We start from the raw sequence: 15,000 nt of genomic DNA on the forward strand, positions 1-15,000 counted from the left end.
AGGGTGAGATACTTGAGACATTCATATATCTTATTGATAAAAACGATTCTGGCTTCGCTTAGTTCCAAGTACAAGGAGTGATTCAAAAAATCATTTGTTCAACAAGTGTTTATTGAGAACCTACTGTCTTCCAGGCACTGTTCTGGACACTGGAGATAGAGCTCTGAATAAAACAATGTCTCTGATCTTCCTAACCCAGCATAATTCTTGGCAGGGGATAAAAAGAGATAGTATTTGTTGGATACTTTTTAATTTACCATATGCCTCCAGGGTACACCATTTCCTTTGGTTGACAGCAGTATTTCTGTGGGTTAAGTGGGCCAGAAATTGAGGCTCAGGAAGGAAAAGTGATGTGTTCAAGGTCACAGAGCTAGTAAATTAGACAGTGGGCAAAATGAACCTAAGTGGCCTTGGAAAGCCCAGGTTTTTCTCAGTATCTTCACTCTTCTAAAGTAACTTTTAAATATAAGCATTTTATTTATATGTGAATCTGATAGATTCAGCAGTAACATCCTTGGAAGGGAGTTTGGGACCAATTACCTTTTTCTTCTCTTTAAAAGAATATTAAAAAGGAAAAGTTTTAATTTTTTTCCCATTTCTGGTACCACCTAACTGTCAGGTATATTCTATTTTATCTTAAAGCAAGTTTAACTTTCATCCACATTATTTGCTGAGAAACAGCTATCCCAGCCTGTTTACCAGATGCAGCTGTGCTCTTGTGATTTCTTGCCAGGACACTGAAAGGGTTTTTTTTCCTCTTTTCAGGTTGCCTAAGAACAAATGTTTTCTTCATTCACAGCACCATTGTTGTCTAAACAGTTTTCTATCCAAATTTCGGAGATGACCGTGTGGTTGTTTCTTCAGCTGACCTATTCTGTTCTCTGCTTTAGAAACTTCACAACTGCCAATACCTCTGAAATAGGGGACACATTTGGTGGAATGATAACAGATCTTAAAATCTAGAAGAAGGTCTTAGAACATTGGCGAGACAGTTCTGTACACACAGTTTGCCCCCAAAGTCAAAATACAGCTTGCCAGCCAGAAGTGCTGAAATGTTGACAGATTCTTAAGGCTTGAGGGCTATATGTCAGAAGTGTTGAAAACATTACCTATATAGCATAAAGAGAAGAGATTTTTAGGGAGATTGTTTAAGAGTGACAGTTTCAGCTTCTGTGGTCATGAACAAGCGTTGTCGTACCCTTCCCGCCTCCCCCGAAACACACAGGCAAAACTAAATCTGGGACTTTGTAATGTAACCTATGCACTATGGGAGTTTTAAAGTATAAGAAATATTTCCCAGTGTAGGATAACGCTTAAGAAAACATCAATCCAAAAGAGTTGCCTTTTAATAGATGATATGTATGTCACATTATTTTTAGGTAAGATTGAAAAAAACAGACTGCTTCTGAAATTCTCCTTTCAGAATAGCCTCCTAGAAGATGCTGCTTTACACATAGTCCTTAATTACATATGTGATGAATTCATGAGTAGTAAAAATTAGGTGAATCAGTGTGGATATTTGGCTTTTTAAAAAATAAAAACTCGTCTGTTAAGTGTGATTTGCACATTATTTACAATCATTGGGAAGTTATGAGAGTACAGATAAATAATCTGTCCCTATTTGCTTTTAGCAGAACCACTGCCTCTATGTTTTGGACCCCTGTCCTGATAGGAATATACACACCTGCTAATTGAGGAAGGCATTATAACAATGTCGTTGTCATGCATCTAAATTTTAGGATCCTTTGGTTTTTTTGTGTGTGAGAGGAAAAATACTTAATTTATCTTAGTGATCAAAGACAAAGAAAGAAAACCAGACTAAAACCATTTGGGTTAATAGAGGATAAGAGTGTATAGAATAATTTTTTTTCTGATATATTATTCAGTAAGTTATGGCTCCTCTAGAATTTTAAACTGCGTGTCTTCAAACAAATGATAATTTCCAAGGTTAAGGGAAGCTATGCTATTACAATATCATATCATTGACTTTGTCAGTAAGGGTAGTCTAAAAAATTTTCCAACTCTCCTCCCCTATAAACTAACCGCTTCATATGTGAAGATCTGTTTCCTCCCCACCCTTCCTACCTCACTTCTGAAATCTTCCATGTGAACTTCCCCCCCCAAAAATCACTACATCCAAGTAGCCAAAATATGCTTCACTCTTGGGTGCCAAGTGCTACTGTTATACCAAACCACCTAACTGTGTCTTGAGTCCTTTCCTGTGAAATTTGGTGGTGTCCAAACAACTCTGTAATATAACTCAAAACTTCCGGTGCACATTGTTTAAATCAATTAGTCAGCTGGCTCTAACTAAGCAACAGGCCTGATAGACTAAACTGAAATAAAGACTGCTCTCAGAGATAAGCTGCATCTGTTGTATGATTATGGTCTAAATCACTGAAGCCAGGAAAAAATTAACTCTGTCACCATGCAAGCTTTCCCAGAATTACAGGACGAGGAGGAAATGCAGTGAGAATCAGGAGACAATCTGACTTTCAACTTGACCACCAAGTCAGACATATAAAACGAGCATTCATTTCATCTAGTAGAGTTTTATCTTCATCAATCAGTAAAATTAGGGGAGGGGAGGATGATCATTAGATAATCTGGAGTTTTCACAGTGTCTCCAATTTCATAAACTTTGCAGTTTTGTTAGTTTTTACACGTAACTAGTTCAGTATCTTTGTGAGATGTTTTGTGAAAGTTAAAATTATTTCTATTGATTGGTCAATACATACAGTTTAATCTCACCTGTGAGTGGGCAAGTCTGAGGGAAGATTGCCAATGAGAATGCAGTTCTAGGGACTTCCCTGGCGGTCCAGTGGTTAAGACTCCACGCTTCAGGGAACTAAGATCCTGCATGCCGTGTGGCACGGCAAAAAAAAAGAAAAAAGAGAGAATGCAGTTTTATGAGCAAGACTGCTTTCCTATGAAATACTTAAAAACTGGCAATCTAGAAAGTATAGCTGAAGCTTACTGCCAGTGTAAAATTTAGACATATTTGCAAAGTGTTTTCATCTCACCAGGATACTGGTTACAGTGTGTGCTTGTTGCAAAAGAGAAAAAAATATATGCATATACACATACACATATGCGTATGTGTATATGGCGTGATGGAATGAGGGGTACTAAATTAAAGTCATTCTTGATAAACTTCAAATCCCGATGCTTCGGCACTGGGAGTTACCTATATTCCCTCTCATTTTGGGAAAAAGTCTCACAGTCCTTAGCTATAGCCCAGAAGCTGCCGACTGATGAAGAATTTTTTTCTCTTAGTAAATCTTACAAGAGCCTGTGGCCATCCAGCTCTCTCTTCGGGAAGTGGGAAAGGACTATTTCCAGAGCCTTTGAAGTCCTTAAGCAAATAGAGCATTCATAATCCTTTTAACCAGAATTCTTATCTTATCACTTGAATGATGCTCTTTAGAAAAGTTGTGTTGGTAAGGAATTAGCCCCAATTGCTTCACAAGTGAGTCAGTAGACACTGCAGTCTAAGGAGGTTTTGAATGGCCCCTTTTCCAGTTTTTCTCCTGCTGAAACTGACTTTCATCAAGGAGAGAGCAGTTCGATAGTGCCTTTCCAGTCCTAAGATGTATTGCCACCCACTTGGCAGGAATCATTAGGGCTCTCTTTATCATAATTTTTTTGTCATCATGACCAAAATTTGTGAATCCCTTGCTTCGAGGACATTGCGTTGATATTGGCTTGGGTCTTGTATGAACTTTTGGATGGGTGAACCAAGTCTGAATGACATAGATGAGTTTAATAAGCCCCTGCCTTGTTTCTTCCCAGACACGGAGACATGTGACTATGGCTGGCACAAATTTCAAGGGCAGTGCTACAAGTACTTTGCCCATCGACGTACGTGGGATGCAGCTGAACGGGAATGCCGTCTGCAGGGCGCCCATCTCACAAGCATTCTGTCTCATGAAGAACAAATGTTTGTGAATCGTATGTACCAAATATACATGGGTTTTCTGAAGCTTCATTCATTCTTACCACCTTCTTAGTTTTTCCTGTATCTAACTGAAAACAAATAGCTTTCTCAGTTGTGACTCAACTTATTAAATCCTTCATCTGTGAACTAAAATCATCTCTACTACATGAGCCCCCTACTTTGAAAAACATTCAACTGTAACATAGGAAGGCATTCCATGGTTTGCCAGCAGTAATAGTTGAAACAGCATGCTATAGGTCAAATCATATGAAATTACTATTTGATCATATTTTGACTTACAGAAATGACCACCTCTTATGTTTCCAATCTAATTCTTCCCAGGCTTTTGGTCTCTATTTTGAATATGTACATATGCTGTCTAAAGTAAAAGAGAAAATTGCTTTCAGTTATTTTTATCCCACTAATTAAAATTGAATTATAAATAGCACCCTAATCTTATCCTCTGTGCATAATTGGTTCTCATCCAAGTTTCTAATTATTTTAGACCATAGAAAGTGGACGTCATATTAAGAACATGAATTGACGGAGACTGAAAGCTAATGAAACTTATTACCAGAGCTGTTTAATAACTCCTTAGACTACAGCAAAGAGGAAGACAGCTAGCTTTTATGTAGAAAATATGTAGAAATTTTTTGCTCATGAAGCATTTTTTGATGCTCTATTAAATATGTTCTCGTGATTCCTGCTATCTCTTAGAAGTTTGTTAATTTGCAATCTGAGTAGAGGTTCATTTAACTTTTTTTCATGGTGTCTTTGCCTGTGACTCATTTCATGGTGAAAGTAATTATTTTTGAGGAAGTTTTGCAGATCTGTCCAGTCTAGGTGTTCACTATTAAAAATGCTTTGAGAAGAAACATGTGGCTTCCAAAATGAGGCTAGCATGGGTGAGATCTGTCACATTTTATTGGTTCAGTGAATTTTTGCCAATTGCACAGTTTAATAAAAAAGTAAGTGGAAAGTTTGTATCATGAGTAAAGATGGAAAAAAATACTTAATTGTAGTGCACTGCTAGGGAAATAATTGTCCATGTCTGATATTTTAATGTTTCACGATATTCGCAAACTAGCTTTTTGGTTTAAAACACATTGGGCAGAAGAACAAAAGATAGTTAGACCATGAAAGATTTTTATGAGCAACTAAACAGAAATCCAGCCAGAAAAGAGGATGCATGATTCATGCCAAAAATAGTTTGCTTTGATACATTTCGTCCATATGTGGGAAAGATAATAAAATGTCTGTGTTGTTCCCCTTCTCAGGTGTGGGCCATGATTATCAGTGGATAGGCCTCAATGACAAGATGTTTGAACATGACTTCCGTTGGACCGATGGCAGCACACTGGTAAGTTACTGATGAAAATGATACTGATTCTAGAACTTGGTACTGTGGGTTGATTGCAGAGGCACATTAGACTGGAGACCAGTTAAACATCTTGCTCAGGGTCACGCGGTGAACTAGACGGGGGTTAAAAATAGAGGTAGTTCCCTGAGAAATGATCCATCTACCAGTACTCCAATCAAGGTGGCTCTCTTAAAAGAAGAGTGTATCCGATTTCCATTGAACCCGTAAACCGCAGGCTCAGCAGAATTGCCTCAGGTCTGTATTTCAGATGGTTATCTTTGTTTTTTATAGCTTCAAAGCAAAAAGGAAAATAATACATATAAGAGAAAAGGTCCTTTAAAAAATATCTTTTCTTCTTACATAATTGCACTGGAAATCTGCTATAAGGCATGGCTCATTTTTATCCAAGCAAACATGCTCATTTTTTACATCTTAAAAAAGATTGTTGAATTATGATCTTGTAAATTTCTTTCCATTCACTCTGCTGACTAATTATATGGTTTTTTAGCTTTTTCTACTTCTTGAAGAAAGGAGTGATTTGATACCCACATCCTTGAGTAAGCTGCAATAAGGTTCTTAAGTCAGGATGGGTGAAGCTATTTTGAGTCACTACTAGTAAATACACAAGTCTAATTCTTTATAACTAGTTCAAGTGTGGTTACCTATAGTGGTGGTTCTGGGCGCTGGCTGTTCATTAGAATCACCTGGGGAGCATAATTTAAAAACTGGTGTCTAGGTCTCAGCTCAAATTCATTAAAGCAAAACCTCTGGCAGCTATATTTTCTAAGTGTTCCCTGGGTGACTCTAAAATGCAGACAGAGTTGGGATCCACTGGGCTAGACAGTTAAGTGTAAATTCAATTCTAACTTAGATAAACAAGAGGAAGACTTGAAAATTAAGCACACACAAAAAGAGTTTAAAAATTAAGTTTCATTCATTACTGCCATTCATCTGGATTTAATGAGTTTGGCAAAACGTAAAGTTCATTCTAGAACAGAGGCCAAACGAATAATTGTTTTCAGAAGTTCTGCTCTGCCTGTTCAGGAAAGCTTCTCTGTGCTCTCCTGGACGTGCCCCTCAGTTTATGTCTGTGTCACTCATTGTACTCAGTGCTTTGCACTCATTTATTCTCCACAGTAACCTATAAGAGAGGCATTAAGTGTTTTATAGGTAAGGCAAGGGACGGTCAGTTAGGCTAAGCTATTTGCCCACAGTCACAATGCTATTAAGTGGTGAAGCCATAGGCTTTCTCCTAGCTGGCACCTCCTTGACTTTAAAAAGGGTATCCCTTATCACATGTTGCCTTTAGGAACCCTAAAATAAAGCCTGGCTTGCCATCTCTCTGTCATCACTCCTTATGTTTAATCAGCACTGTTTGTCACTTGTGTGCATAAGTAGATTCTTTGGCAAGATGCAGAAAAAGTAGGGAAAGTAGATTGTTCATAAAATATGTTCCCCGTAAGGTATAGGATTACATCTTCTACATCAATAGTCTCATTTTCTTCTAATTGTCCTAGGTGGATGGTATATCTGCAATTGTTGTATCTGTATGTTTTCATTTTGCTGAAATGAATAATAATTTCAGGGAGATAATTTTGGTCAGATTAATAGTGGTTGGTATAGCATGACTTCTTATGTATTCATTTTAATTGAAGATAGACTATTTTGTTTTTACTAGTTTAATTTATAAGTGAACATAAAAATTAGAAGGATTTTTTCCTTTATATTACAGATAGTTAAGACTTTTTATAATTTTGTTAATGTATATTATAAAGTATAGGCATGTAGTAAGTTTTCCCTTGTTGAACGTAGGCTTCATTCCTGTGGGAGAAATTAGGTCTAGGATACCCACTATTAAGTCTTCCTCCCAAAGACTTTCCCTTATAAGTGGTCCAGTAAAAGTACAGGTTCTTGTGAGCTGTAGTGCAGAAGCTAGAATGCCAAGGACTCAGGAGGCCAGTTGCGGTTGCTACTTCCTTGTGCCTTGCAGACCTGGACCACGACTTATCTCAAAGTGTAACTGTTGGCTGGGTGCCTGTATGGTCCTGCCCTGAGCCTAAAATAGTTGCATTTGCCGCAGTGAAGTGAATGTAAAGTCTGTCATTTGCAACATACTGACCTGATAGGCCAAGTCCCTGACCGTTTCCAGTCTGTTGTTGGTTATATAGAATTGATTTGTATATTTTCATTCTCAGCATTTTTCTGTTTTACTAGATGTTTATTCTGGTCTCTCCATTAGCAATTCAGCTCTTTAAAGAAGTGGTTCTCTTGCCTGCTTTTTATTTCTGAAGGTGTGTAGGATAAGGCCCTATGCTCCCTGTGAGCTTGGTTAATGGGACTGAATATTGGCTTATAGCTGGCAGATGAGTGAGGTCTGTAAATTATCTTAGGGAATTTATCTTGCCTGGCAGGTGCCATCCAGGTGTGCTTGATTTAATCAGATGTCATTATTCCACTATGCTGAAGCAAGCCAACTCAACTCATTTTTTGTCTGTGTCCATTAATTTTTAATGGACCGTGCTGTGAAATATACTGTGAAAAAAATAACTTAATTACAATTTCCATAGTCTAGACTGGTCCTAAATTTGGTAAATAAGTGGGCCTTGCACTTTGTCGAAGGAGAAATATTGATCTTCCTATGAAATTTTCAGAGGAAGATAACATAACCTAAGATAGACAACTATACAACATAAACAAGAAACTTACCCTTAATTAATTCACATTTTCTAATTGGAACCTAAGGGTTATGGAGAGAGCACCAAGGAAGGGCCTCAATTTGAAGAGGGTAGCAAATGAATTACATACACAAGGCGAAGTTTATCAAAGAAAGGACACAAGTAAATCCAGGAAAAACTCTGACAGACCCTTGGTTTCTTCTTAATTCACTCTTTGTGTAAAATAAAAGTGTGCTAAGGAGTGTCCTTAACTTTGAATATTTTGGAACAGAAGAGACCATCTGCCCAACAGCCTGTCTCCCTCCCATTTGACTGATCTCTGGCCCACTGTCTGCTTTTCTAACCACCCTTGCCTCCATCCCTTCCTTTCAGAGGCAGCCTAGGTGTCTCTTAAACTTGTTTGTAGTTCTCTCTACAGCCACCATCCCCTTAACAGGTTCCATATGTGCTCAGGCCTTTGAATAAAATAGTTCTCCTTTGTTTCGCTGTTTACTCCAAGTGTCTTGCTTTTGAAAATATCCCTAATAGTAAACTCTTCATCGGGAAAAGCAGTATCTGCTTACAGTTGGGAATGGTGTTAACTTGACTGTGTGCAATTTCAAGAACTTTGTTTATGTTTTAGAGTGATTTCTCCCCTCTCCCCTCCACCCCCAGTTTTTGTTTGAAAGGTTTATTAGAGCTTATCCTTCTTGGGAGGTAGAGCAGTATTAATACAAAAAGAACCTTTGATATTTACTGTATATTATCTTTTGTTATTCAGTCTTAGAGTAAAAACAAATAAGTTTATATTAGGTCTCAATTTCAATCATTTCTTTTCTTGAAATAATTAAACTTTGCTTCTAATAAACTTGTAGTGTATCGTATTTAATATGATTATCCTTTATAGCTAGACTAATTCAATTTATATGCTTTTACTAAATTAATAATTTTATTTGGCCAAGTTATCTACTTTGCCCTTATTCTTCAGATTCTGATGGATTCATCCCACATTATTGGTTTCTATAATAGGATGTTGATATCACTAATAAAATGCCAAATTCTTGATTTTATTGGATCTTTAAAATCTTTTTTATTATTTATTTGGGGTGTTTACCCAGTAAATTTCACAAAAGTGTACTCATGAACAAAATTGGTTCTAGCCTTACCCTTGTGATTTCTATTAAGGTTATTTTCTCTTAACACATTTCAGTTTTCACTTTGTCACTTGGTTTCCTACTAAGCAGTCACATTTCAGTTTGTCCTTTGGTTTTCTACTCACCGGTCATTCTTTAACTTGACTATAGATTTCTAACAGCAAAATGCCCCAAGTGCTTATTAGAAACCCTGACAAATAACTTCAATAATGAATTACTTTACTTGTCACCCAAGTGATGTCTTCAAAGACACTAAGTTAAACCATCCAAGTTAAATACACATTAAAGCTGGCGAACTTAAACAAACATTTCTTATCTAGCTTCTGTACTATTAGCTGACTTTTAAGTTCTTTCTTTAACCTATTGTTAAATGAATGACTAGTCTGAAGTGTTTTCCCCTAGATCTGTTTTCCAGTGCCTGTGACCTTCCTCTCCCCTTGCTCTGAACTCTTGTTACTCCCTTTTTAATTCTGCAAATGTCTTCCTCTTGACTTCAGTAGAAAATTCTGTAATTATTATCAAGGCATACCAAGCCCACTTATTCCATCTGCTACTTCCTAAGCTGTCTCATCTCAAAATACCCACAGTTCCAGGAATAAGCCATGACATCTCACTTCTGCTGGTCTTTGCGTCCACTTGCCCTCGTGCTTAGAATGTCCTCACCTCTTGCCCTAATTTCATTTGATAAATGTTTGAATACATTGCTTAGCCAAGAGTCACCTTCTTCCAGGAAGCCTTTCTAGCTGGGTGTGACTAAGAGCTCCTCCTCTGTGTTCTAGAAGCCCTTTGTACCCTCTTCCCATCCTGCCACTGGCCTCTGTGGTGTTAATTTCCTGACACTGAGCTTTCTGAGGCAGGGATTAATTGTCATCTCTATTTTTTCTGCACCTAGCAGAGTGCTTGACAAAAATAGATATTTGAATGATAATCAATATCCATACATTGCTCAACCAATTCACTTTGTTATCTTTTCAATCCTGAAAGGACCAATTAAGTCTTTTGGCTGAATCTCTATATGACAATTCTTGTTTATCTAAATTAAATATTTTATTTAAAGTCGTATCAGTATGAAAAACATTAAAACATAATAGGTGGTACTTCAGATATGACGAAAAGAAAACAAATGTTTCTCAGAAACAGAAGTATGTAGCTGAGCATAATGCATCTTACAAAAGTTATTAACCCAAAGGAAAACAGATGTTCCTACTGGAAATGATGACGATTTTGTCCATGGTTGTCCCAAGAATACATAAGCTTTGGGAAGAGAAGACGGAAAGCAAACTTTTCGAAGGATTAAGTTATATCAGGGCAGATTTTCCATGAAGTTTTAGGAAACTGACAATTACTCAAAACTTTGACTTTAAAAAACCTTATTATCCAAATCCAAAATGTAGTGAAACAAGCAAAAGGAAATCTCACTCCTAAGTGTTATCAGCTCATTTCATTTTTTTATAGGTTGCTTGACCAAGGATGACTTGGTTGCCTAAGGTTGGACAGGGCTTCCTTTACTTATCCACTATCTGAGTCTGTTCTTTCAAGCACAGAAGGAGCCAGACATCAGGGAACACCATGGAATCATTTATGTTTCTCCACCTATATACATCCTGGCAAAATCATTTTTACAACTTGCTTTTCAACTACAGACTGTAGTGTGTCCATGGACAGCACAGTTAGGGAGATACTGGAAACCGGTAGATGCCTTAATCACACTACTTTTTATAACATGACTCCCTAGCCAATGGTTTAAAATCAAACTGTGGACCTCAGAGATTTAAAGCTGTTACCGTCTTGCCCCCTCCTCTCTCCCTGAGCCCCAGGAATAAGATTCTCGCAGGAGCAATTCTCCCGAGGTCTGTATTGCTCCCTTCTGTCTTCTCTTTAGTGAGCTCCTGCAGCACCCCAAAGCTCAGCCCTCACCACTGGGGATCGGATGCTTCAGTGGATCAGATGCAGTTACTTCAAAGGAAAATGTCACCTTAGGTTGCGTTGTCCAGAGGTTAAGGACTGAGTAGAACTGACAATCCAGTTCTCTTTTAAAAATGTTGAGGAGCTTTAGGAAAGTTTGATTTGTAAGGAAAAAAAAACAACCAAAAAAACCTCTGACTTTATCCTTATACATTAAGAAGAACATTTTCTACATCTCTTTTACATTTTCCATCTGTCAGCTCTATTTTGTCAGCACTCAGTGTCAACCCATGCAAGGCTGCTGGCTTGTCAGCTTCCTGGGAAGTAGTCACGGCCTCCTTCTCACTCTCCAGTGTCCTGTTTGGAGAAAACAGAGACCTCCTTTCCTCTGCACTTTCTGGATCTAGTCAGAAAGTTCCCAAACAAGTTACTAACTCACAGATCCATAAATGTCTTATTTTCTAGCTCTAACCAACTTATCTTGCCCCTTGTTAGTTATGATATAGATTCCAAAAGGCTAATTGATAGCCTTTTGTGCTTAAAAAATGTTACTTGAAAAAAATATTTCTGGAAGATAACTGAATTTGGCTTTTTTTTTTTTTTCATTTTGATAAACATGGTCCAGCATTGGCAAACTGGCACACCTAGAATTTGGGACACCCACTTGCCCTCCTGGTTATGCTGCAGAGTTAGTGAAGGAAAATAGCCAAATTGGATGTGAAATTGACTTTAAATCCAGAGACCCCTTTTCTTCTTTCATAAATAAACATGTCAGTCTGTCAAGCAAAGTATGGTGAGAAAAAAAACAGCTTTTAAAAAGGTAGAAACAATAAAGAAATAGCCCTTAACCCAGGAAGAGACACCTAAAAAGGAGTAACTCGCAGGCCATAAACCATTATTCTTTTTTCTGCAGGAATGTATTATTATTACCCTTTTATAGACACAAAGGTTCATATCCTCCTCCCTCGCCCAGATGTCTTGGACATTGAAAAGAGAATCAAGAGTATTAACTAATTCCTTGTGTTTTCTAAGCTGGTTTGTAGGTTTGAAGGATTGCGAATGATTTGGCAGAAAACAATGATGCAAAACAAAACCCCCAAACCAAAACCTTAAGTCTTACTTTTTCTACCTGAAAATCTTAGAAGACTTCCTGTAAAATGTTTGCAGATGGGTGTGTGTTGGCTGTGCTGTGGTTTTAGCTCCAAGTCAAATGCCACTTCTCTGTGAGCAAGTCACACCGCATATCAACATTAATTTAATTATGTTAAATCTCACAGGCTTCATTAGATTAATCTAAAAGCCAAGGAAAACATATGCTGTTTCTTCATCCTTTCACACATTACTCACCAGTAGAAGAATTTTCAGTTTCTTTTCTGAAAGACCATTGAGCTCTTAGTGAAAATTTTTACTTGTGTTGCAGTTCAGTTTGATTTGAAACCAAGAACTGGTTCTTCTGATTCTTCACATAAAATATATCGAGCCACAGAGCAGTTCTAGAACACAAAACCCTCATCTCCGCCTTTCCCTTCCTTGAGTGCAGATGGCTCCTGACGGGCAAACAGCTGGAAGAACAATATTTACCCAGCACTGGAAAATCATTTCATATTTGACAAGATTCTCCTTGAAAAAAAGAAGAATTTATCAACGTGGTAGTTCCTTTTCGCAGATGCTTTTCCAACAGTGTTCTGTGAAACCTTAAAAATCACACACAGTTATTTAAATTTAATTGCTAATTAGTTTAAGGCAACGCATAACCATGGAAAAGGCCAAAAAAATGTTGAATGGGTTTGGCAGTTTCAAGTTGCATTTGGATCGTGAGCACTTCCTGACTGAAGACCTGTACAAACAAACTTGGGGCGAAGGAACCCACTGGCACCATTCACGGTGGGGATTAAATGCAAGTGGCTTAGTGGGGCTGTGCCTGGGACCCCGTCTCGAGGGGTCTCACAGTGGGAGGAACTCACATCCTTTGGAAACTGCTGTGGATAATTACTACTTTGTAGGGCAGTGAGCTCACGCTATTACTATTACACAAGATGAGTGCTGTGCTCCAGAGCTGGCAGATCGTCTCTCCCGCACAGAGATTTGCCAGCTAGGAAAATAGTGGGCATATTGCCACTTGAACGACTATCAGGAGACCCCGAGTTAGTTTTTTTCCCTTCGACATATTCATGTTTGTAGGATCCCACTCCAGGCTGCCAGCCTTGGGCAGTGACACCAAAACAAACGTCTCTTTCTCCTTTAAAACAAAGCTGCTCTTTTCCTTTTGGTTGTTCAACTAAAAGACAACAGCCAAACCATAACCTCCTTTAAAACATAAATAAACAAGGACCCAGACCAGAGTAACCTGCAGCAAGTACGCGGAGCAGAGGAGGGTGTATTTCTACCTTGCAGTGAGGTCATTTGCCCCAACAATTTAAAGAAAACAAAATTAAATATAATCCCCCACAGACTGCAAACAAATGCCTCTTGTGACCACAGCCATCTAGGGAAAAAAGACATTTTAAAGTTAACACATGTTTTGATTTCTCTAATAAGCAGTCCTTCTAAGCTCCCGGCAGATAACTGTTTGACCTGTGTTCTGAAAGGTGAGGGCCAGGGGATAAACCCAGAGTGGTTATTCTGAGTTCTTTATTTAGTGCAAAGGTGGTTTCTTATCAGCATATGTTTCAAAAGGGTAAGCCGTCCTCTAGGGGCTGTGTTTTCTATTTGGAGTTTGCTTTTATCCTTTGGTGGTTATCTGCTTACCCCTGGCATCGACTGCATTTGGATGTTATTTGTGGCCATGTGAGTACAGCAGTGGCGCTACCGGTTCCAGGTGATAAAAGGAGTTTGAACACAGAGAAGTCAGCTTTTAGTACAGGTGTCATGTTTTTATAGCTAATCTACATAAGGTTTTACCTAAAAACAGACTAAATCACATGCAGACATTAATTGTGTGCGTTGGTGTTTATTTATGATCTGCCCTGTCCTAAGGATTTTAGGTGTCTATTATAGATTTGGCTTTGCTTCTGATGCAGCTTCACTGTTGATGTAAATCATCTGACAATTTTAAAAGGACAAATAGAAAAAAATAAATATTGTAGTTGAACGTTTTAGTCAACTAGAAAATTCAGATTATAGCTACATTGGCCTGTAGCTAAATGGAATGGGATTGGTAAATACTGTTTAGCTGAGGTCTATCTTTTAGCAAAGTGTTCTCTTCTTACTTTTCCTCACAAAACTGAGGGGACGTATCACAGATAATCCTTTAATCTTTTTTTCCATACGGAGGAAATAATCATGGTTTGGGGCGGGGCGGGGGTGGGGGGATATCTACATTGCTTTGTTAACAGTGACTTAGTTGGTAATTCAAAATCTAATGATGGATGGATATCGCCGCCTAGTGGCCATATAGTATTTTGCGTTTCAAAACTTCACATTCAAAAAAAAAAAAAAAAACTTCACATTCCCAGAACTCCACTTAGGTCTCTGCAGGAATAATATTCTCTGTGAATTAAGTCCCTATAGCTTTGGGTTTTAAAATTCTAGTATGAATTGCATTATATCATGAACCAGAAAGTTAAACGTGAAATGAGATGATTTTTCAAATGCAGCGTAAAGCTAATACATGGAGTCACATGCTTAGTAAAATCCTAGCAACTGAGGCAAGCATTAGGACCAATCTTTCCCGTATCTTCACTTTATACACAGTAATAGCAGTGGAAAGTTTTCCTTGGCTGGTTCCCTTGGCATGTGAACCTAGAGGACATTTTTGGTTTTCTTATGAAAATTTTTTTACAGTGAATTAAATCAGCAGTGTTTGGGGGAATAGAGAGTAGGTAGAAAGCAGAGACTGGACTGTTCATGGAAAAAAACTCTAAATTATAGCTTGAAGCCTTAAATTCTCCCAACAATTACCATAATATATTATGTCAGAGCATGGCTTTACTGGACAAATGTCAAGAGCGGTTTTTATCAATTGGAATGTGTGTGGCTAATTGTTTAAAC

At 37.9% G+C, this 15,000-nt stretch overlaps 1 protein-coding gene across 3 annotated transcripts in view; it reads left to right on the forward strand.

Moving 5' to 3' along the window:
• VCAN (versican) overlaps positions 1 to 15,000 on the forward strand; it is a 115,448-nt gene that overhangs the window by 86,056 nt on the left and 14,392 nt on the right. For all 3 annotated transcript variants that reach the window (XM_036846077.1, XM_036846079.1, XM_036846078.1), the window contains 2 exons: positions 3,793 to 3,951; positions 5,215 to 5,297. In XM_036846077.1, coding sequence (XP_036701972.1) covers positions 3,793 to 3,951; positions 5,215 to 5,297 — 242 coding nt within the window. The remainder of the gene's footprint in view (positions 1 to 3,792; positions 3,952 to 5,214; positions 5,298 to 15,000) is intronic.

Source organism: Balaenoptera musculus, chromosome 3, assembly GCF_009873245.2.
Source record: "Balaenoptera musculus isolate JJ_BM4_2016_0621 chromosome 3, mBalMus1.pri.v3, whole genome shotgun sequence".
In the NCBI taxonomy this organism is placed as follows: Eukaryota; Metazoa; Chordata; class Mammalia; order Artiodactyla; family Balaenopteridae; genus Balaenoptera; species Balaenoptera musculus.